The sequence below is a fragment of the Struthio camelus genome, chromosome 20, assembly GCF_040807025.1.
Source record: "Struthio camelus isolate bStrCam1 chromosome 20, bStrCam1.hap1, whole genome shotgun sequence".
NCBI classification, from domain to species: Eukaryota; Metazoa; Chordata; class Aves; order Struthioniformes; family Struthionidae; genus Struthio; species Struthio camelus.
In genome coordinates, this window is record NC_090961.1 from 5,281,239 (window position 1) to 5,303,597 (window position 22,359).

Here is a 22,359-nt window from a genome sequence, read left to right on the forward strand (position 1 = left end):
GAATCCCCAGGAAGTTCAACATGATCCCTAAAAAGCTCTAAAGAGGTTCTAGAGTTTAATTTCCTAGAAAGTACTAGACATTTTTTGAAGGGTTCTGGATCTGGCTCTTGGAAATACCTGGAGAGGTGCTAGAAAATTACTGGGAGAGGTTTAGATCCACAAATTATTTGAAAACACTGGAAAATACCTAAAAGGTGCAATATACAGGAACCACTAGAAAGCACTAGGAGTTTTCCTAACAAAAGAATTGCAGCAATGCCTAGAAAGCACCCAGAAGACAGCTAGAAAGGTTTAAGATCCAGTAATTCCTTGAAAGCTCAGAGGAAAGACCTCCAAAGCACCAATAAAATTCCTGAAACAGAAAGCCAGGAATTCCTGGAAAGCACTTGGAAAACTCTTAAGAAGGTGTTTGGGCCAGGAATGCATGCATAGTGGCGGGGGGAGGGTGGGGGGGAATCCTAGAAAGCACAGGGTAAACCTCCAAGAAAGCACAGGGTGAATACTCAGACAAAGACATAGAGAAGCCAGAATGACTCAGTTACAAGCTAGCCTTTAATGACTTAGATCTTTCTTTAAAAAGGTTTTTTTTTCCCTGGAAGCCCAGCAGTTCCTCAGCTTGGATCTATTCCAGGGAAACGTTAACAGCCTGGGGCAGATTTTGATAGACGGAATACCAGAAGTTCACGTATGGGGATCTCAGATTCTGCTTCACTGAATTGTAGTCCATATTGTTGTTGATTTCCAGGTAGTAACTATTCTCGAGGGTATAGGGCAGCCAATTAATGGGTACCTCTGAATACCCTTTGTTAGGATCACTGGAAAAAAGAAGGAATAGCTAGAGGTTAAATATCATGGTAGCTTGTCGACACAGCAAAACTTGTGTTGTTTGGTAAGGATTCAGGCTGTGCTCAAATGAAGTTTTAAGCAAGTGCAAACAGAATTTGACACTGGAACACGCGACAGCAATTCTTCCTGCTGGGAATGATTTGCCTACCTGCATTCCCCTCCCTTGTTCCCCACTAGCATCGGCCCTGGCAGCATGCAGCAGCTGAACTCCTTTCTGAACTCCAGGGCTCAGAAACAAACTTCATCATTAAGTTTAAGCAAAGATCAGCAGTTTTTAAAATGCTTTTGCTGTCCCCAGTTGTTCTCTGGATCAAGAGGACCCAGAGCAAATTCAACTCCTAGAAGACCCAGGGCACAGTTTGCAACAGATGCATGGACAGAGGGCAGCCCGCTTTTGGGAACTGGTCCTGAGAAGTTACTAGGCAAAAGCAACAGATTGAAGTGCTGCTGCAACAAGCCCCGAATATGGAACCGGAGCCACTCACCCTGTTCTGGCAAAATTGGTCCAATAAGCAATCATGGCTTTGGAGACAGTCCTGTGCTTAGGTAGGTAGCCCAGTGGGGTGGAGAAGGGTTTCCCAAACACATACTGCAGGTCATCAGCATGGTCTGCCCCTGTCCAGCTTGGGTAGATGGGCATTCGGGATGGCTGAGAGAACACGTAGCTGTACGTCTTGGCACTCCTAGGTAAACAAAAACAGACTTGCTAAGCAGCTGCAAGTGGAGTGCAGAGAAAGGGATGCTGATTCACAACATTGGCAGAGCCTTGGAAGATGCTCGTGTGCCTGAAATTGTCTAAGTGCTCCCAGGAAACAACAGCCTTCTATATGGTAATTTTAACTTTAGTTTCTGATTCTCACTCTAACGCTCATATCGTCCAGTTGCCATGCCTTGTGGAGTCACCACGTTATTGCCAGGATAAAGTTCTGGGTTTCTAAGAAGCAATAATTTGTCCTAATGGGGCTTTAAAACAAGCTTGCAGCATGACTCCTCTGCAGCACTAAGGAAATTCTGTTTGTAAAAGCTACACTTAAGTGTGCGCTCAGTACCTAAAAAGCTGCCTCCTTCAAGTTCAGCACTCTTAACCTGCCCCTCAGCACCTGGTGCTGGGAACATGCTTGCCAGCCCCTGTGCTGGCTTTGGGCTCTCCGAGGCAGACTCACTCACCGGGCATTGTGCTGGTGCAGCTTCAGGCTCCACTGCGTGGGAATCAAGAAGATGTAGTCAGTAGCCACATCTACCACCGTCCTCTTCACAACCTCTTGGTCAGGGTTGTCACCCCACACCTGAGTGTAGAGAGCATATGTTGCGTTGGCTCCTCTCAAGCCCTTCTCCAGAGTAAGTCCTTGGATCAATTTATAGACCTCATCCCTGAAAAGACAAATAGTGTCAATTACAGACCAGCAGCTTGTCAAGGCTTATGGAAACAGTTTGCAGCTCCTTTTGAGGTTCACTTCCAACACTACAGTTGACAACTGTTTGGTGGAATAAAAGCCCATTGTATCAGTCCAGGTCTTAGAAGGAAGGCACATGCTTTATGACTTTCTCAGCAGAACAGCTTGGGGCCAAATGGGCCACGCGTTCTTTTGCCCTCAAACAGGAGTCTTATGGGGCAGGCACCCCGTGTGTCCTGGATGTACCTGCTCTGCTCAGCCCTGCTCTTTTCATAGCTGCCAAGCCTCGTGCTGGTGTCGAGTTCGAGAGCACTTTAAAGATATATGGGGAGACTTCCCCCTAATTGGTCCCTTCTCTTGAAGGCGCTGGACTTAGCAACATATACCCTAGGCACCCTGGCTTGGAATGAGATCCTTTATTGAAGATAGACCTGAGTGGACCAGACACTAAGTCCTTGGAGTCGGGGGCAGGGCGAGGAGAGCTATATTAAAGATCAGGTTCCTTCTGTTAAGGGTTATTAAGAACGTCCTTTACTTACGCAGTGACTTTCACAAGCGGGCGGTTGATAGCAGGTATGTCGATCCCAGCAAAGATGTGCCCATCCATGTTGTTGACCCCCGCGATATAGTCAATGTCAGCAGCATTGGCAAAAAGGTTCTCTGGCACGTCTGGGAGGAAGTCTCCATCAACTACAGGGGTGAGGGCAAGCTGATGTACAACTGGAGCTGCACCAGAAGAGAAAAACAGAATCCTTTAGGAGCTAAGAGAAGACAGATCTGTGGCCTGGCATATCCTATAGCTCAAGAACTGTAGGAAGACTACGCTGAAGTCAGTGAGAGCTTCAACAGTGATGTCACTGCAGCCAGGATTTCACCCAACAGCAGCATGACCATGGGATCACATTCAATAAACCTCAGGCCTGTAGGTGGAGGAGAAGAGCAAGGGATCCACCAGCCATGTGTGGACAGGTAACATCAACAAGTAATCTCTTTCTTCCCTCAATCCCTTCCCAAAAATCCCAGCCAAAGATAGAGAACTCCTCCTCCTCCCCACCCCATCTATCTGTGCTAATTTTCTGCCAAGACTGCAGACTTGGCACGGTGCAGTTGCACCATGCTGGCTTGGCCACTCTCTGCTCTGAGCAGGGCTAAATCCGGGGAGCGTGAGGAGAGCAAGCAGAAACCATTTGTGGGAGCACCTAGGAAGGACTAACCCCATGCACCAATACAGGCTGGGGGCTGACCTGCTGGAAAGTAGCTCTGCAGAGAAGGACCTGAGAGTCCTAGTGGACAAGTTAACCATGAGCCAGCAATGCGCCCTTGTGGCCAAGAAGGCCAATGGCATCCTGGGGTGCATTAGGCAGAGCGGTGTTAGCAGGTCGAGGGAGGTGATCCTCCCCCTCTCCTCAGCCCTGGTGAGGCCACATCTGAAGTACTGTGTCCAATTCTGGGCTCCCCAGTACAAGAGAGACATATGGCACTCCTGGAGAGAGTCCAGCGGAGGGCTACAAAGATGATGAGGGGACTGGAGCATCTCTCCTGTGGAGAAAGACTGAGAGCTGGGCCTGTTGAGCCTGGAGAAGAGAAGACTGAGAGGCGATCTGATCAATGCGTATAAATATCTGAAGGAAGGGTGTTAAGAGGATGAGGCCAGACTCTTTTTCCGTGGTGCCCAGTGACAGGACAAGAAGCAACGGGCAGAAATTGAACCACAGGAAGTTCCATCTGAACCTGAGGAAAAGCTTCTTTCCTGTGAGGGTGACAGAGCACTGGAACAGGTTGCCCAGAGAGGTGGTGGAGTCTCCTTCCCTGGAGATATTCAAAACCCACCTGGACGCGATCCTGGGCAATGTGCTCTAGAGGACCCTGCTTGAGCAGGGGGGATTGGACTAAAGGATCTCCAGAGGTCCCTTCTAACCTCGGCCCTTCTGTGATTCTGTGAAAGAGATTCCCCTAGCCAACAAAATCACAAACCTTCCATACCTGCTGTGATGGACTCAAGTCTGGTGGGTCCTACACTCCACCCAGTGACTCAAGTGAAAATAGCAGGGTTGTGAAAATTTGTTATTGTTTTTGTTGTTGTTATAAACTGTGTTCTTTAATTGCTCTTGCTGCTTTCACAAAACAGAAAGTGCAAACAGTTGTTTCTGAGGTGAGCTCAGGACATGCAAGCCAAGGCATGGCCATCAAGATAATTCATCTGCCGCTGCTGCAATTGCGTGACAAACAGCATTCCTTCAGCGCACTATGCACCTGCCTGGGGAGGGAGGACTGTGAAATCCCTCATCCCCCCCTCCCCCCAAAAGGGACATAGGCTCTGCTTGGTGATTTCCCCGTCACCTCATTCAAGTGCATGGCAAGCCCTGGACAGCGCAGAGGAGCACAGCGCTGGCTGTAGGCCAGGCGACTTACAGGGCAGGTTGATCAGCTCCAGGTGGTAGGCCAGCGTCAAAGCTTTGGGGTCTGAGACTCGCAGGCAGTTGGCCAGGACTGTTGTGTTGTCTGTGGGGCAGCCCACATTCTGTGCAATCTGTAGGAGGAGAGAGAAAGAAACTTCCCAGCATTATCCTCTGAAGCCAAGGACAGCACTGGATTCAAATAGGGAGAGAGGAGGGTGGTTTTAATTTCTAAGACCTGTGTTTGCAAAGCTCTGCTTGGAAGCCTAGCTCCTGTCTCTGAAATTCTAACAAGGGACTAGACAAGAGCTTTATTTTATTTTATTTTTTGTCTTCAAGCAAGGCTTTAACTTCAGGAGAGGTGCAGCTCAGTGCCTGAGGATGGCACAGCCCCTGCTGGGTTGCTAGCCAGCCCGTATCCCAGCCACCCTCCGCAGGTTGTGGCCCCATTGCTGAGCTGTGTTACCTTTTGAGCCCAGGCGAGAGGGTTTTTCTGGATGGCCCAGCTGCAGAGACCAACTCCGCTCTGACTGATGGCTCTTTTGAACAGGCCCTTGTTGTGTGGGGACAGCGTCTGTGGCACAAAAGAGAAACAGGAGGATCTTCTGGTACCAAGTCCTGCAGAGAGCCTTGCCTGTCACAGGGATCGGCTGAGTCTGACAAGGGGAGGCCCAGGGAAGAGGCCAGCTCTTTCATTATTTAAGCGTCTCAGCAACCCTCTGCCACAGATCTCCCAGATCTTGCAGTCAAAGTTAAAAGACGTGGCAAGGTGACGAGCGGAGAAAAGGAGCAAAAGAGAGGGACGTGGCAAGTAAATGCTACTTCACTAGAGATCCCGAAAGAGAGAAAATATGCAGTTGGAGGCCTGATTAAACTGAAAGGGAGGGAGCAGCTACAAAGAAAAGAGGCTCAGGATTGCTTTCGCTGTGCAGGAAGGGATGTTAGTCAGGGTGCATGGAGCTCCCAATGAGGAAAGCGAGCATGTTACCAAGGGGGTCATCTCTACCATTTACAAAGCAGAGTAGCAGCTCCGGTGGGCTCCTACAATGACAACAAACCTGCAGGGAGACGCTGACAGCACCAGCGGATTCTCCAAAGATTGTGATGTTTTCTGGGTCACCCCCGAAGGCCCTTATATTCCTCTTCACCCAGGCAATTGCCATGTGCTGGTCCTTCAGCCCGTAGTTCCCTGAGCAACAAGAGGGGATGTGCCATTCAGCAAGGAGACAGTTGAAGTTGGAGGTCAGGGCTCCCTCTGCCACGCAGTGTTACAGCCAGAGCCAGCTCCTGGCCCGGGTGTTTCCCATGCTCTAGAAGTGCCGCAAAGACAGTGTCGAAGCCAGAGCTGGAGCTCTGCGCATCCCCCCCCGTCGTCTTTGTGCAGGGAGCATGTTTGAGGGTCGTGCTCTGTGTTGTCACAGTGCGCTGACAGGCCAGGGACCAGCAAAAGGGTCCCCTGAAAAGGGGGGAGCTACTGTACCTGGTGCATTCTCGTCACCCGTGCTCAGGAAGCCCAGGGGCCCCAAGCGGTAGTTGAAGGTGACCACAATCACGTTGCCCCGCACAGCGATCTCCTCGCCATCGTAGAGGTAGTTATCAAGGAAGTTGGCTCCCTGGCTACCTCCTAGAAGGAACGCGCCGCCGTAGATCCAGACCATCACCGGCAAGTTGGTGGAGACTGGGAGATGAGAACGAAATGCAGTGTGAGCCATGGCAGAGCAGTAAGGTGCTGCCCATCCCTATGCCAGTTCGCTAAACATCGCTCCGCTTGGGCACGGAGAGCACTCTTGAGGCAGATGATAAAGCCACTGCATTGGAACAGGTTGCCCAGAGAGGTAGTGGAGTCTCCTTCCCTGGAGATATTCAAAACCCGTCTGGATGTGATCCTGGGCAATATGCTCTAGAGGACCCTGCTTGAGCAGGGAGGTTGGACTAGATGATCTCCAGAGGTCCCTTCCAACCTAAACGATTCTGTGATTCTGTGTAGTCATCCCACCCCCCAACCTCAGGCAAAGTATTCACAAGGACAGCAAACCTATATGAGGCTCTCCTACAGGCTGACAAAGCTTGGGATAGCAATGCAAAACAGGTAAAATCACCCCAAACAAACTTCTGTCCCTCCTTGCTAGGATACAGACTTCTGTGTCACTGCTGGGGTTGTAGGACTCCTGTATGCCCATAAGATGTCTTCTCTTCAGGGAGACGTTGTTTTGCAATAGCCTAGGGCCAAGAAACTCTCTGCTCTGCGCTGAGAAGAGACTGAAGCATCCAACAGGTTGTAGCTCAGGGACAGTAGCTGACATGGCTTCCCCCCCTCCCAGAAAGTCAGTACTTCTGGAGTTACTCAATATGGGAACATGACTGCTGAGAGATGCTCCAGAGCAGTTTGTCCGCAAAAGGCGACTGAGAATCTCCGCTCCAGATCTCTGCTAAGCACATACCTTCTTTCCTCCCTTGAGGGATCCAGATGTTCAGATAGAGACAGTCCAGGCTCCCACGGACATCAGTTTGTGGGAGCGTCACCTGCATGCAGCGATTTTTGAAATCTTTTGCTTTCAGTGTTCCTGATAGGAGAGAGGGAAGACAACAGGTCACCATTCGGAGGGATCAGCTCCGTCTTTCAGTTGCAAGCTGTCCATCCATCCTCCCCTCCAAGAGTCCAGCACAGAGGGAGCAAGGCCTCTGCAGCCACTGTGACCTGTCAGAGAGAGTGCCAAAGCAGGGCCCTTTCCTGCTGACAACCCTGGACAGCTGGAGCTTTGGATTTGTTACTTCATGGGGCTACTTGAGCCTCTTGGGAACAGACAGGGACTTCCATCCCCACCATGATATTAAGAGCTTTCTGTAGCACTGCTTAGTACACAAAAGCAGGCAGCAACATCCCTACCTTGGCAACAACAGATAAGAGACAGAAATGAAAAAAAAACAAAGGTCTTCAAAAGGTAGGTCTTACCTTCCCAGCCAGGATGGGGTTGGGGGTCTTCCAGAATCTTCGTAGGGGCAGCAAAGGGGATCCCTCTGAAGATATCAATGTAGTTCCCAAGGAGTCCCAGTTTTTTATTCTCACCTTCCACAAAACCTCCTTCGGTGTGCACCACACCCAGCTAAATGTCATCCCATTGAGGAGAGAGAAGAGTAAATCTACCATAACCCCTTATGCCTCTGGCTTCCCCCTTGCCAGCACCCAGTAATCTAGCTGGAGGATCCCCTCAGACAGCCTGACTTGCAGCCTCCTTCCCCAGCTGTCCCTTTTGACCCCTATGGAAAACCTACAGGTAGCTGCCACTGGACGTCCTCCAGTGCAAATGTCCTGCAGGCTGTCCTCTGCAGCAGGCAGACAGCAGCAATTTCCCTGCATTTCCAAGCATCAACAGCAGCAGTTGAGGGCCTACAGCCTTCAGATGTAACCCGGGCCAGATATGATACAGACCGAGAAGGGAACTCTTGGAAAATATTGGTGAGAGCCTTTGGCATGTTTAAGGCAGGAGAGTACCCTGCCTTTGCTGTCATGTTCTGCAGGCCCTCTTTCACGGGGTCCAGACTAGATAAGTTTTTTGGTTTTTTTTTTTTTTTTTTTTAAAATCCAGGCAGGAACAGGCAAAAAAGTTTTGCAAAGCCTTATGAAACTCCTCTCTACTTACCGTTGCAGCCCATGCTACCCCGAGGTAGCAGCACAAGGCAAAGCACAGGATCTCCCAGCGAGCCATGCTGCATGCACACCTGAGGAGCCAGGCCCTGCATGCGGGCTTATATATATAGATAGGAGCGCAGCTACATGTCCGTGCACTTCTGTGACCCCGTCTTGGCTACAAGGTACGCCAGGGGAGTCTCCCACATGCTTGTCCTTCAGCTGGCTGAGGCCAAAGAGATAGGCTGGCATCGCTGTGTGAGAGCCCTGCAGATGTTGCTTTTACAGGCCAGAGATCAAACCTAAGGAAAGATCTCAGTCTAATTAAAAAAAAAAAAAAAAAAAAAAAAAAAGCAGGTTTGTTTCCTTGCATGCACCTAGTAAAACCTACTTTAAAAGACTGTTTAAATTTAACTCATTATGCCCCCAGAACTACAATGTTTCAATTATCCAAATGAGTTGCATTACTTAAAAAAGCTCCAGTGAAAGAAAACAAACCAAGAAGAAGGATGATGCTATTGGGAAAAGGAGGTATTTATTAAAAACCAAGTTTTTGTGTTCTTTTGGGGAACTGGACATTCAACTTGTTCGCAATACTACATCCTCTGCCATGTGGGCAGGTGGCTTCTTAGCATCTGCTCTCCCAGGGCTAGGTTAGAAATAATAATTTGCCTCTCGCATAGGTATAATTATGAACAGCTCCTTTTGCAGGCTCTGATAGATTTAAGCCAGCTTGCCTGACACTCCTCAGAGCCTCCTGATGAAGTGTCGGTAGTGAACTAATTCCTGCAATTCTCCTTATGGAGTTAATTTTATTCAGAATTTTACCAGCTGACCCAGATGACAGATCCAAGAATTGTGTGGTCTCCCAAGCTTAAGAAAAGGTTAAATCGGTTGAATGCTGTCTAATTACAGTTGAGGTCAAGGGTGGCTAAGTCTCGTATACCGGAACAAACAAGAACAAATTTGCTCTCAACGTTATAAGAGGCAACGATATCTAAACTGAGCAGACCAGCCACCACGGTTGCCCAAGAAGAGCTCATCCTTCTTCCGAGTCCACATTGAAGCTGCAGTTTGTTAGAGGAGGACAATAAAAACACAATTGCGTAACGGCTATGGGAAACAGAGCAAGCGAAGGGACCACTGACCTCACTTGAACTAGCAAGAGCTGCGACAGTAAATGCCATTTGGAGCCTGGCAAGAAAACAGTATCTCCATGGCATCAATTTTATGAGGGCTTTTTGGCCAGCAGTTACAAAAATGTAGGCAATGGCTCCTAAACATCCAGAATGATGGCCATCAGCAGGCACCACATTCAGTGTCAGATGAGTAGCTGGCATCTCAGTACAAGCTCTGCTTTCCCACGTCCTGTGCACGGTTGCTAATCCCTCAGCACTTGAGAAACAAAACAGAAGAGTCTATCCAACCGCAGCCAGACTGCTCACTGAATTCATACATAGTCCAGAATTTCTGTTTCCATTTCATTTTCACTCCCGTCAGAAGGCTTGAAGTCCTCTTCCTCCTCCTCCTCATCATCCTCATCCTCTCCAGACTCATATGTCAGCTGCTCTTTGCCATCTTCACTGCTTGTTGTACTTGAGAAAAGAGCTTAATTGGGAAGAAAGAGGGGAAGACATCACGATTCCTTTCTCAGTGAAACCTGGGGGAACGTGCAGTAGGGTTCATAAATCAAGTGAGAGGAAGGCAGAAGCCTGAGGGTCACAGCTAATGTTGCACATCTTAATAGAATGTGATCAGAGCAGCTTGCTTTCCCACTCCAGGAACGCTAGAAGAACAACAGCAGATTTGCACTATCGTATATCTTCCCCTAGTTGATTCTAACGTAATTGACTGGGAATACTGATTTTACCCAGCATCATGCCCGAAGGATTTCCTCATTTCTCCTTGAAAAGTATCAAGTTAATCCTTGATGCCATCAACCGGTACATCCATAAGGATAATACCACGGGTATCACTAGGCAAAGATATTTATAATCTGAAGGCGCTGATACAGGGAAGATGAAACAGAAAACTTTCACTCCCAGCCATTCATAATCCCAACCCAGGACGACAGCTTCAGCTCGCTCACTGTGATGAGCTGGAACAAAAAGAACACCAGATCTAGCAGCACCATTTAACCTCCACAAAGGAAGGGGGTGGATATGGGAACACTGCTGCCCCAGGGCCAACTGCAGCGTCTTGATTCAGTCCACAAGCTCTTGACACCACCAGGAAGGGAGGAAGATGCTGTTCAGCGCTTAGAGATTCTTACCAGGTCTTGTGGATCTGATTATCTGCTTTATCATCAGAGACATGGTATCTCGCAGATCATCACTAGTCTTTGGAAGGCACCACCCATCCCGCTCTGTGCATTCTGATTCTGCACCATCATTCCGACGGATGATTTTCTGTAAGCTAAAAAGCAGCAAAAGGGGGGGAAAGCGTTAGCCTTCTACAGTCAGACGCAGGCTTCAAATGGGACAAAGCATGACTTATTTCCTTTACATTTTAATAAGTTGGAATAGTATCACATTTGGTTATTCACACAGCTGTCATAAGGGAAAGAATTTCAGGTGTCCATTGTATTTTTATTCAGAAGCTAAACAACTCTTAAGTTGCTGGTCAAGGAGAGAGAGAGGAGAATGGATTGGATATAAATAACAGGTTCTGAAATTAGTTCTAACAGAAGACTCTGCTGCCAGCGTGCAATACCTTTCCACGTTCAAGTCACAGAGCTGGTAGAACATCTGCCGATAAGGTGGTAAGGCTCCTTCTCGGAAAATGTAGATAGATTCCTAAAAAGAGGAAAGAAGGACAAGATTTAATGTGTGTTTCATGATATAACAGGTCAACGTTGACATAGATTGGAAAGTACTTCCTATGGGCTGATTCAAGAACAAGGCACTTCATATACAACAGTTCCAAGGCAAGGAATGATGGTCTGCACACGGCAAAAGATAAAGCTGAGTGAGGAATGCAGCAGAATCCCACTGCAACCATAGTTACCACAGCACAAACGTGCAGAGAAAGCATCATGTCTTCAAGCTGCAACTTTATCTGTAACTTGGTTACTACATAATAGTGGATCATAGGTTTCATTCTAGCAAAAGGAAAAGAATAAGAAATGGGAGTCCTGTTTACATATTTATTTTGCCCTGCTGGACTCTACTGGACAACCTGATAAACACATGGTGATATTTTGTACTTCACTATCCATAAAGATCTCCAAATTTATCAGTATGAAACACAATGCCTATTATATCTAAGACCAGGGCTGAGAGTACCAATCCCCACTTGCAACACGTAAAATACGCATTAAATGAACAGCAGGTCAAAGTTCTGAAGTGACAGATACAACTAGCAACTTTCCAGTTAAACCTGAGGACACCAAAATCACTCTGAGAAATCTGTACCCTTAAGCGACTGACAAAACTGGAAACATCCTTTTCCTACTAGACTATTTCAAGATTCTGGTAGAAGAGGGTTAATACCTACCTTCAGCTTGTACCTGCTGGAGGCAGGCTTTTTTGAAGTGGATGCCCCAGAAGTACCAAGCCCTTGTTTCAGATCATGTATACTGACTGTATGGCTTACTGAAAGATGAGAGACAGAGAGAGAGAGAGAGAGAGAGAGAACTTCTTTCACACTGTGGCATTGTAATGTCACCTCTCTATTTTGATTCAACTTTGCTGGTCAGCAAAAAATCAGACCAACCGAGCAAATGAGCATGTGTTCCTGATTCTGCAAAGATGTTACTGGATGGCAAATCAGTCATGGGAAGGTGGTGAGTTAGGCTGCGTTTCTTCCACAGCGCATTTGTTAGTGCATTTAGCCTTTTCTATTTCCCTTTGAGAAGAAAGGGAACGATACTCCCCTCTACTCTCTGCTGCTCTGTTCACCCAAGAGCGTATGCCGAGTTCCCACTGCATTGCTTGAACTACAGTATGCGTTCATTGCAAAACCTTTGGTCTTTCTCCACTTGCTTCACTGTGTTGTGCGTGTGGTAGCGCCATTCCCATGACCCTGCTTTGGGAGCAGAGCAGGAAATCAAGGGAGAGGACAGCTGCCTGAGCACACGGTCCTTTTCTATAACTACGATAAAGCTTTTCTGATACAGCTTGATTCAGCTGGGTTCCCCAGATTCCCTTCCATTTCCTATAGATACTCAGGCTCAGCCAGCCAGGCATGCAAAACTCTCACAACACTTCCCAATAGGAAACTCTTCTACCGGTTTTAACAGCTGCACTGTATGGCAACCTGAGATAAAGTTCCAATTTTGGCTGAGCTGGAGCACAGGGAGACTTTTCACTACCTGTGACAAGAAAGGGATAAACCGAAGAAACACGAAATAGCCAGATATCGCTTCTGCTGGCTCAGCCTACCTGGCTTTTTGACAGTGATGGGTAGACTGTAGTTATACGTGCTGCGTTTTGCTTTCACTGGCATATCATTAGGGGCATAACCTAGGTGAAAAAAGAAAAAAAGACACTGAACCGAGGGCAAACACCCTGCAGAATAACCCTAGCTCAGTAACAGAAGTACTAGTGTGAGAAAGGAAAGTTGATCTTTGGGATACAATGATTTTAGCGAGGTGAGGAAAGGAGAGATACCAGAAAAACAAAACTAATGACTGGATACTGCTCTCTCATGGACTCATCACATGACCTCAGAAAGTCATTTCTCTTAACTTGCCTTCTGCAAAGTAAGAGCAGGGGAACCCTACGTTCCAAGGTCCGAGACAGTGTCCTGCGCCAGCTGTTGAGATCCTTGAGAAAAAGCTACTGCGTAAGCAACGGAATCTATTGCTCAGTGCCTCCCCAGAGAGAGAGGGAAGACACCTGCTGACATACACTTGGGCTTTGAACACGAGGAGGAGGAAAGTCAGCCAGCTGTTCACGGGGTTTGGAACGTGCCTAACGAGGAAAGAAATACTGCATACTGTGAAATCAATTATTAAATGAGTTTATGAAGGAAATACTGGAAACAACTGAACTCCAGAAAGATGTCCTCTCCATCAGAGCAGAAACTGGTGACAAACTGTCTTTAGAGTTTAAAAACACATAAAAAGAACTACAAGGATTAACCAGAAAGCAGAGGGAAGGCCTCTGTGAGTTGGGCCATTTTACCGTATTTCATTCCACAGCGAATTCGGAAGTCCAGCACTTGATAAATTTTTGCTTCAGGGTGTTTTCTGGGGTCATACCCAAACCTAACCCATAAGCTTCTCCAGGGACCTGTTAGCTGAGCAAACAGACAATGGGAAGATGGTTACTAAAGACAGTACAGAGTTGCACAGTTTCTTAGAAAATTCAGGCATGTTCCCTCCTTGCCCAAATATTTTTTTTGCCAGCTCTTTCCTCACTTTCTACACCAGTATTCATATACCAAAACGCAGGCAATCAAAGCATCTAAGCTGCAAATATTTGTGCTTTTACAAATTAATTTGCAAGGTCACAGTAAAAATGTTTCTATTTGAAAAATTCCTGCTACCAGGAGGTCAGAGTGTTTGCTGTAACTGCAAGCCAGACTAGAACCTATGGAGCAAGCAGTTACTGAATCCTCCATGATTTTAACTTATGTTTGGAAGTAAGATTTTCCTTCTCTTGTTATATAACATCAAGCTCAGGTTCTTGGTGGTAGGATCTGAGAAACTGTAAAGAGTCAGGAAAATCCCGCTGATCCTCCCACCTCTTTAACTCCCAGCTGCCTGAGATGGGAACAAAAGCAGACATCTAAAGAGACTTACCATGTAATAGGCCAAATATGGCAACAGAAGTTTCAGCTTGTCTGGATGAACACTGATATTGGCCTTTACTGCGTTCCGAGACCAGATAGGACGGACTTCAAAAAGCTAAAATAATATAGAACCAGCAGCGGAAAGAGCGGGAAGGAAGTGGGTTATTAGCGGCAATTTAAATTTTCCAAATGGACTTTCTTATGTTTTAGCCTTTGGCCCAAAATAACAGCTGTCAGAACGGCAATCTGCATAGTCAAAAGTAGAAGCAAGCCTTACGTAAGGACTGGTGTCACAAAAAGGAACTTAGTGTACCTTTGCTGCAAGGATAGATTCCAATTTTGACTTGCAAAGTGAACTGAACACAGCAGTTTCAGTTTAGTCTACTGAGACTTGTTGTATCAGTCAGACTTCTGATTTGTTCTGTTGCTATCCTCAGAAAGACAGACAGTTTTCATTCAACAGCCAGTCTACTCTCCAAAAAGGCTGGAGAGATGGTCAGGCAGAAGACAAACTGAAAAATTCACCTTCAGAACACAGTTAACTCTGATGAACACACTTTCAGAGCCTTGGGTGGCATTTCAGATACATGCCATTCGTTCATTTTAGTGAAGTGACTTTGTCGTGCCTTTAGTATCTCACCCATTATTTACAAGGCGAGCTGCAGCTGTTCAGAGCACCAAATATTCCCGTAGGCCTGGCAGATTATGTTACCACAGCCCTTCTCCTTTGACAGATTAGGGAATGGAAAAAGCAAACGTATATTTTGCTAAGGTCACACAGGACAGTCGATATGGAACTGGAACTGAACCCAAAGGCCTGGATTCAGCTCCCTGGTCTAGTCACATGAGCCCGTATCTTACCCTATAGAAAGGTTAAACAGAAAACTTTACATCAAGACCTCAAAACCTTCAGAGAAGCCAGCAAGCAGTTACAATTGCTAGTGTACAAGAAACTCTCGAAGCCAAGAATTTTCCTGGACGTCAAAGAAAAAAGCTGAACGCAGCTTTTCATACACAGCACGCTACAGTACAGCGTTCAAGCCAGCTCAGGAATTTGTCACGTACCTTACGCAGCTCTTCCTCCACCTTTTTATCCACAGGATTAGTGCACACTTTCTTCCAGGTCTGTACAGCAGCATCCAGTGGTTTAGTTGGGATTTCTTCATCATCAAAGTTCACAAAGATAGCGTTGTGTGGGCGACGGGCTCTGCTCAGGCCAATCAGGTTCTCACCAGACACCTGAGGATTGTTGTATCCATCCCTAAGAAACAGTGCAAAGGACTGGACTGGCTTTCTGTGTATGGCACACACAAAACTGGTCTTCTCTGGAACATGCAGAAAAGAAGTTTGTTTTCCAAATTTCCAAAGAGAAGAGATGCAGCTGTGTGAACAATGGATTTAACTCTGGCCCGACCTCGCTATGGATTTTGGAATCACACACTGGTAATCAGAAGAGACTCCTAAAAGCATTTTAGTGAAAACATTGAGGAAATAACATTTAAATGTAAAAAAACCCTGCAAAACTACATCCAGTTGCGCTATGACAGAACTCTCCTGTACTATCTGTCTGAAAACCCTCAGGTAGCTGACTGAGAATTTGTATGAAACATACTTATAACCTAAAAGGCTTCACTCCTATGGTTCACACTCTATATTTGCTCTACTGAAATTACTGAAGTTCAGGAGCACACAGGGAAATGGAGTTACTAGTTCAATCTTGAAATAAGGTAATATTTATCTGTATTTGTTTAGTTCTAGTGAAGGACTACAGTGAGAAAGTAAAAGATGTTTCTTGTGGGAGATATCACAGACTGTTTTGCCAGAAAAGCAAACAAGGGGTCAAGAAAGAATAGCTCCAGTGAGCACGATCATGGGAACATGTGGCATTGACTCCTGCACACTCTCCACTAAGCTCCAGCCCACTGGAAATGAGCAGAAAGCGGGGCTCACTGCATCTTATACTGTGTTAGTGTCCTGGGGGGAGGCAGTTATCTTCCTCACGTCAGCAGGTCACTTCACCCGCCAAGTCCTCAAGTCAGCTTTTGCTGAGGTTCCGGCTGCCCCTGCTGCTCCTCAAGCACATCTGCCTATCTCGTACCAAATCAAAAAGGATAAAACAGAACAAGGGAGCAGCCTGAACAGGTGAAATGCATAAATGATGTATTTAATGCTGCTCTGATGCTTCAAGAGGCAGATCTCATAATCCAAAGTGCTGAAGTCAGAATGGACTGCAGGCATCTACTGGTGACAAAAAGGAAATCTTAAACTGAAAACTTGGCTATTAGAAACATGTATCAAACCAGCAAAGGGTTTCACTGCCTATTCATTCAAGAACCAACACAGATATTTACTGCATTGTGAGAAAAGGTACTAACCGGTGTTGTATATCTGGCCGATAAAAATAGTCAACAGGAGTGTCCAGACGTGAGAAAATTGGCGGAGGGATGTAGAGAGGTAACTCTCTATTGAAGAATTCTTCTTTCTCTGGTTTGAGCATTAGGACTTTGTCATACATGGAGGTTTGTTTGCCATCAGGTCCGGAGTGCATTGCCAGGTACTGGAAATCAGACATTCCTGTGAAAAACAGAAGTTAAGACAAAGAGGTGCACTGTGAAGGCAATATTTCACACAACACTCAATTCTCAGGAGCAGAAGCCTGACAAGTTTATGAAAAATTTTAAACAGCAGGGAGGCTGTAAGAATAGAAGACTTGGTTTTCCTTCCGGTCTTAAATTCTTAAAAGGAAGCACTTCCCTTTCCCATCAGACATACTTGTCTGTAAGCCACAGGACAAAAATCAAGGTATTACCTTGAAATTTGTAAACAGTGGTGACAGTCCCCACAACTTCCATTTCAAATTTGACTTCGGGCTCAATTTGTTTTTCAGTGTCCAGCTGCTTCTGCTTCTTCTTCTTGGTCCTCCTCCTCACCTTGAGCAGCATGGTGGAGGTGGGGAAGCGGTTGGCGCATACGGGATGGCAGTAGGGATCCTTGGGGCGGAAATACAGCTCCAGCCTTTTTGCAGGGTCTGCGTAGATCTATGCCAGCCGGGACACGGATGTCCCCCGTTAGCACCCCGGCCTCCTACTCACAGGCTAGGCCCCCTCTGCCCCCGCACCCTCACGCAGGAGGCCTCGAGCCTTTCCACCTTGGCCACGGTAACTCCCTGCCCCACCAACACAGGTAGCACAACAGGGGGGAACTCACGACCGCCCCAGTCCCGCTCGGTGCCTCCCCGGCCTGTCTGTCACGGGCGGCAGCAGCCTGGAGAAGCGGCTTCACCCCAAACCCCCCAGGCCTTAGACCCCGCCGCCAAGACCTGCCCCTGCTCAGCAGCCGGACGCGGGGACCCCCGGGCCTAGGCCGCCGTCCTGCTTCCTCAGCCCCTTCCCCGGGCCGGACCCTGCACCCCCCGGGCCCGCCCCACCTTTCCGCGGGCACCCTCTCACCCGCGACACCCCCTGCTCTCCTCCCAGCGTCCGCAGCACGGCGCCGACGTCCCGCACCAGCCCCGGGTACTCCACGCACACCAGCCGCGGCGAGCGGGGCAGCTCCAGCACCGCCGAGCCCACCTCGCCCCACCGCCGGCCGCCGGCCGCCATGGTGCCCCGGTGCCTCCCCGCCACGCGCCTCCCCCCCCCCCACTCCCTCCGCTGCCCACGGGCCGCGGCGCAAAGGTTCCGCCGCAAAACGGTTCCGCTAGCCGAGCCCCGCCGCCTGCCCCGCTTTGAGGCCGCTTTGGGCAGCGGAGAGGCGGCCCCGGGGTCTGGCCCCGTCGCGACCGAAGGTGGCGGGGCGCCCGGGTCGGTGCCCGCCGCCCGGGGGTGGTAACGGCCGGGGAAGCGGCGCCGGCGGGAAAACGCTTCTGTCGAGGAAGCGCTTTTCTCCCTGACAGGGCCGCGGTGGGGGCGGGGGGGGGGGGGAGGTCGCGGCTGCTTTTCGATGGCGGTTGCGGGGCCGCTTGGCCTGGTTTCGCTCGGAGGGCGCCGGTGTGAGGAGCGGCTGCGGCGGCAGGAGGTGGGTATATCGCGATTTTTTTGAGGCGGGGGCGGAGGTGGTAGGGGGGGGGTCGTGTTTCAGTCAGCGCGGCCGGTCACGGCAGCGTCGCGCTCGCCGCCTCGTTAGTGCTGTGAGACGCCGGGACGGGGCGGGCGCGGAAACGCCGGCCCGGAATTATCCCGGCGTCCAGGGGCAGCCTCCCTCCCCGTAACTGATGAGACTGGCTTAAAAACTGCGATTTAGAAAAAAAAAAAAAAAAAAGTTGTTTCTGTGTCTTCAGCCTGTAGGGCGCAGTGGTGCCACGTTTCCAGCCTTTCCTCTGCGATCGTCAGGCGGCAATTCTCGTGCCTCTGACACCCCAGCCTTAAGGATTGCACCCGGTTATTGTCAGACTTAAGCGGAAAAACCCCCCAAAAGTGTGCGAGGTGGGAGCACCGCACAGGGAAAGGCGTGGAAAGGAGCCGCCCTGGCTCGTCCGCGCTGGCGCTTCCTGCGCGGCTGCAGCACGGGGCGCTTTAGGCCAAGGTTGCGCCCGTCCCGCTCTGGCTCGTATTTGCTAGTCGAATGCTGTGGCTTGGGCCAACAAATCCCCACTGGCATCGTTTAAACATGATTTAGACGGCGGTAACTGCCTGGATGAGCTCAAGTGGAATTCAGTGCACGCAGTGCCTGAAACACTGAATAAATTGAGAAGGAACGAATATCTTCCAGGAATAAAATACTCTGGGGTTGCCATAGCAATCTGTCATTTCCATGTGTTTTGGTACCTGGGAGAGCCTGCCGGCCTGGGGTTTGCCACCCATCCGGCCTTCCGTCTTTCACTTATTTCCCCCTGGCTTTGCTCTGATGGCTTCCTCTGTGCCTCGCACGGAAGAGCAGCCAGGCTCTGAGAGAAATTACGCCAGGCTACCAAAACCCAGCTGCCCCCCCGGAGCCTGCGGAGAAGGGGCAAGGACTGCTCAGTTTGTTCTCTTTCCTGCCCTGCGCTCGTCCTGCGGCAGCTGGAGCACAGCAGCGGCACATCTCTGCTCTCCGTGGAAGCTCTCGGCAAGCTCAGGCTGGATCGATGCACCCAGCTCACGTACTCCGTGAGGGGTCGGCAACTCCAGAGGCAGGACTGGGTGTGAGGCACTCAAATTTGGTAGTTACTTTCCCTAAAGTCCTGCCCTGCTCCCACCTTCCCAGCGGTCACCCTGGTGAGCTGCAGTATGAACCCCTCAGGCAGTACATAGCTGCTACAAATGATGTGTTTTGAAGGCCCTAAGGTTATATGCGTTTTCAATAGGTTTTGTCGAGCCATGCTTTATCGGTGAGGTAAATGCATAAATTTTCATGAACGATATACAAATGCATAGCAAAGTAGGGCAGTTCTGCTTAGTAGTAGTACTTCAGTGTCAAAACATGGATCTTTGTGCTATTTAGTGATGTAAATCAGAAAGAGTGTAAAAACAGTGCGAGACCAGACTCAGCTTCAGTTTATCTATCCACAGTAGGCATGCACCCAGTTCCTGAGTTCCTCTTTCCTCTGTGCTTGTTTTTTTGTTGCATTTAATCTAGTGGAAGGATGCATCTTTGTTTCACAGATATCAGAGGACCCTCTGGGTTGAGACCTTTCACAGCTGTGACCTGTGCCCTCTGTAAATTGTGAGCATTTGTATTTTCATTAGGATTTCACTGCGTTTTTTGGAAGAGTGGGCTCTGACTGGAGTGCCCAGGCTGAATGCTATTAGGGGAATTATTATAATATCTTCTAGCTAATCTCCTGCTGAAGTTTCTTCTATACTTTCTGTTCTGTGTACTGTGTACCATGAACCGTTAGGTTGATACTGTGTTCCACCTCAGAAATGGTTACAGCAGCAAACAAAATGTTTGTGGAAAAGTGCTATAATATATAAATATAGGATTCACTGGCCGACACTACCATAGGTTAAAGCATTATTTCTAGCTGCTGAGATGCCTTAGATACCACATGACTTGTAGAACATTTTTCCAGGAACAGTAACGTTTAAAGTGCTGATATTGGGCTTCCAAACTATTGAAAATCTTGGTTAGTGTTTGTTTTTTGTTTTGGGGGGGTTTTTTAATGCAGAGAGCAGAAACTCCTTCTGAAAATAGTTTGCTTGATGGAACTTTGTTCCAATGTAAGCCAAAATGGGCAATTCTGCTCTCAGTTACACTAGTGACAATTCAGATCAGCCCGGTGCAATGTCTAGATAATGGAGGGCAAAATATGCTCCATTTCTTTCCACGTTGTGTTCTCTCTTGTTGTTGGCAATGTTTTAAGGTGTAAGGACTCCAACGATACTTTTCACATTTTAATTACCTTCCTCCAAAAAAAAGTCTTTGCAAGGCCCGCCAGTCCTTGGATCATGTGACTTTACCAGCCTTTATCTCCCTCTTTTGAGCCGCAGTTTTTCCCCGCTCATCTTTGTAATCTGACATTGTGATTTGTTCACTTACATGCTTGTTTTTCTCCTCAAAGAAGATTTGCTGAATCATTGGGGAGGAGGCAAGAGTTCTAGAGGCAGCTGGGGGCCAGTGATAAAACCACGGCCACATCCAGTCTTCAGGGTTTGGAGATGACAACCCTTCAGTTGAAGGCCTGAGTCACATTCCCTTCCGAGCTAAGATTGCTGGGGACATTGGGATTGAGGAAATGGGAGGTAGTGCCCCAATATGTAAATTATTTATTCTGACAACTGCAAGGTTTTATGTTGCCTTTCCTGTAAAATGTGCAATGATGCCAGGAGAAAGCTAATGTTCCTTGCAGACTAGGGGCTAAATCCTGCCGAGTGTCTTTATGTTAGGCCTTCTGACTTCTGTGGAAATACGTGGTGAAGAGAAGGGGGATTTGACTTGAAATAGGTCAAGGTATGAAGTGCCTGTTTTTAGACACTCAGTAGCAGGGTGTAGCATGAGCAAAGATGTGTCAGGGCTCCCAGACATTTATGTGCCTGTTTGTATTTTGTTGTATTTTTGAGAGAATGCACCAAACTTCACCGGTATAACTGAGGAAGTGAATTATGCAGTTATTTATATCACAACAGGTGTGAGTTTGTCCCACTGCCTAATGATTACAATAAGAGCTAGGAGCTAAAATGCCTCCGTTCAGTTCCCAGGTCTTTCACTTACTCTCAGTATGACCTTGGCTAAGTCACTTTCTCCCTCCCAGGCCCTCAGTTTCCTTGCCCATAAAATAGGGATAAGATGCTTCCATCTTTGTGGAGCCCTTTGAAATCTTTAGAAGAATGTGCTCTGTAAATGCAAAATGTCATTAATACCCCGATTCCTCCAGCACCACCGTTACGACATTACGCAGCAGGCATGCAGGAATGAGTGTCGCTGTCTTCCTAACTGTTTCTGTAAGTTCCAGTTACGATAGTAAATCTCAGTTATCCCATGCACGTTCACTCTGAAACCAAACCCCAGTCTCATGTTGTCAGCTCCGTCCGTAATCTAAGGTACTAGAAGATGTGTTTTGTGCATGTTTTTGTAGAATACCTTTCAGGTATCAGAAATAAAAGTCCCACCAATAATACCTGATACTTTTCCTAAGAACAGAGTTTTAACTTGAGATGTTCTGCTTAAAATAGTACTTCAAGGAAGTAAGATAGCTAGTTGGTTAAGAAACGAGACTAGAAGGCCAGGTGGCCAAAGTTCTTTTTTTAGTTCTGCGACAAATCATTTAAAGGGAAAATGCAGATCGGGATGGCAGATCCCAATGCAGGGACCTTGCTTTGATGCTTTATGCAGTTTGTGTGGATTTTTGCACGATACTGGGTGCCACTCCTGTGTAAGATTGTTATGCACGTGCAGCAATTATATCTTGTTCTTATCTGTGGATCTCAGAGTGTGTCTGTGCTATTATCCCCACTTTTCAGATAGGATACCTAACCCCTAGAGCGGGGCTGTGACTAACTCAGATCAACTGACAAAGGCAGAGTCTGGATTGAAACTGTTTTTGTTTGAGTCTCATTTACCTCTCTCCGTGATGCCACAATATCAGAGCGAGCTGCAGTTTCTGGGCTCTTTTCTCCAGGCACTATCGCACCTGGGTGGCCATTGAGCCTGACTGATTCACAGTCAAGCTAGCACAGGCTGGATCTAAATAAAGGGCTGGGGCAGGGATGACTGATTGACACGCTAGTTCACCATGTCCACGCTCTCAGGATGGGGCCCTCTCAGGAACAGTAATGCTCCATCATCTCTGACTTCCCCTTCCCCAACTGAGGCAAGAGATAACTCCTATTTTATGAAGAGAAGAAAACATCAGACTTGGCCACTGCCAAAAATCCCACCAAAGCTCCTAATATAGAAGGGCCTGGGAAGCGAGATAAAAGTCCCATTGCTTTAAAATTAT

General features: G+C 48.0%; 1 protein-coding gene across 4 annotated transcripts; it reads right to left on the reverse strand.

The window, feature by feature from the left end:
- Window positions 1–534: 534 nt before the first annotated feature.
- On the reverse strand, window positions 535–17,646 carry GTF3C5 (general transcription factor IIIC subunit 5). 4 transcript variants are annotated; one of them, XM_009665758.2, is made up of 12 exons: window positions 9,413–9,786; window positions 8,278–8,584; window positions 7,590–7,740; window positions 7,078–7,200; window positions 6,117–6,314; window positions 5,695–5,825; window positions 5,103–5,210; window positions 4,653–4,770; window positions 2,780–2,966; window positions 2,014–2,217; window positions 1,332–1,529; window positions 535–815 (listed from the first exon to the last, which is right to left on the reverse strand). In XM_009665758.2, the coding sequence occupies exons 2-12, from the start codon at window positions 8,341–8,343 to the stop codon at window positions 623–625; spliced, it is 1,677 nt and encodes a 558-aa protein (XP_009664053.1). In that variant the 5' UTR covers window positions 8,344–8,584; window positions 9,413–9,786; the 3' UTR covers window positions 535–622. The 4 variants fall into 4 exon arrangements, 3 of the variants coding, with proteins under 3 accessions (XP_009664053.1, XP_068771255.1, XP_068771256.1); XR_011135648.1 differs by lacking the exons at window positions 535–815; window positions 1,332–1,529; window positions 2,014–2,217; ... (5 more) ...; window positions 7,078–7,200; window positions 7,590–7,740 and adding exons at window positions 10,537–10,679; window positions 10,977–11,059; window positions 11,760–11,857; ... (5 more) ...; window positions 16,810–17,038; window positions 17,450–17,646 and having other exon boundaries at window positions 9,413–9,872; XM_068915154.1 differs by lacking the exons at window positions 535–815; window positions 1,332–1,529; window positions 2,014–2,217; ... (6 more) ...; window positions 7,590–7,740; window positions 8,278–8,584 and adding exons at window positions 10,537–10,679; window positions 10,977–11,059; window positions 11,760–11,857; ... (5 more) ...; window positions 16,810–16,990; window positions 17,450–17,646 and having other exon boundaries at window positions 8,778–9,872.
- Between the last annotated feature and the right edge of the window lie 4,713 nt (window positions 17,647–22,359).

Excerpts from the sequence above, each read along its gene's own strand:
- GTF3C5 (XM_009665758.2), bottom strand. The coding sequence starts at position 8,343 with ATGGCTCGCTGGGAGATCCTGTGCTTTGCCTTGTGCTGCTACCTCGGG. Across the intron at positions 7,201-7,589 it reads ACCCCATCCTGGCTGGGAAG|GAACACTGAAAGCAAAAGAT; the intron begins GTAAGACCTACC and ends CTCTCCTATCAG. Across the intron at positions 6,315-7,077 it reads CCCTCAAGGGAGGAAAGAAG|TCTCCACCAACTTGCCGGTG; the intron begins GTATGTGCTTAG and ends CTCATCTCCCAG.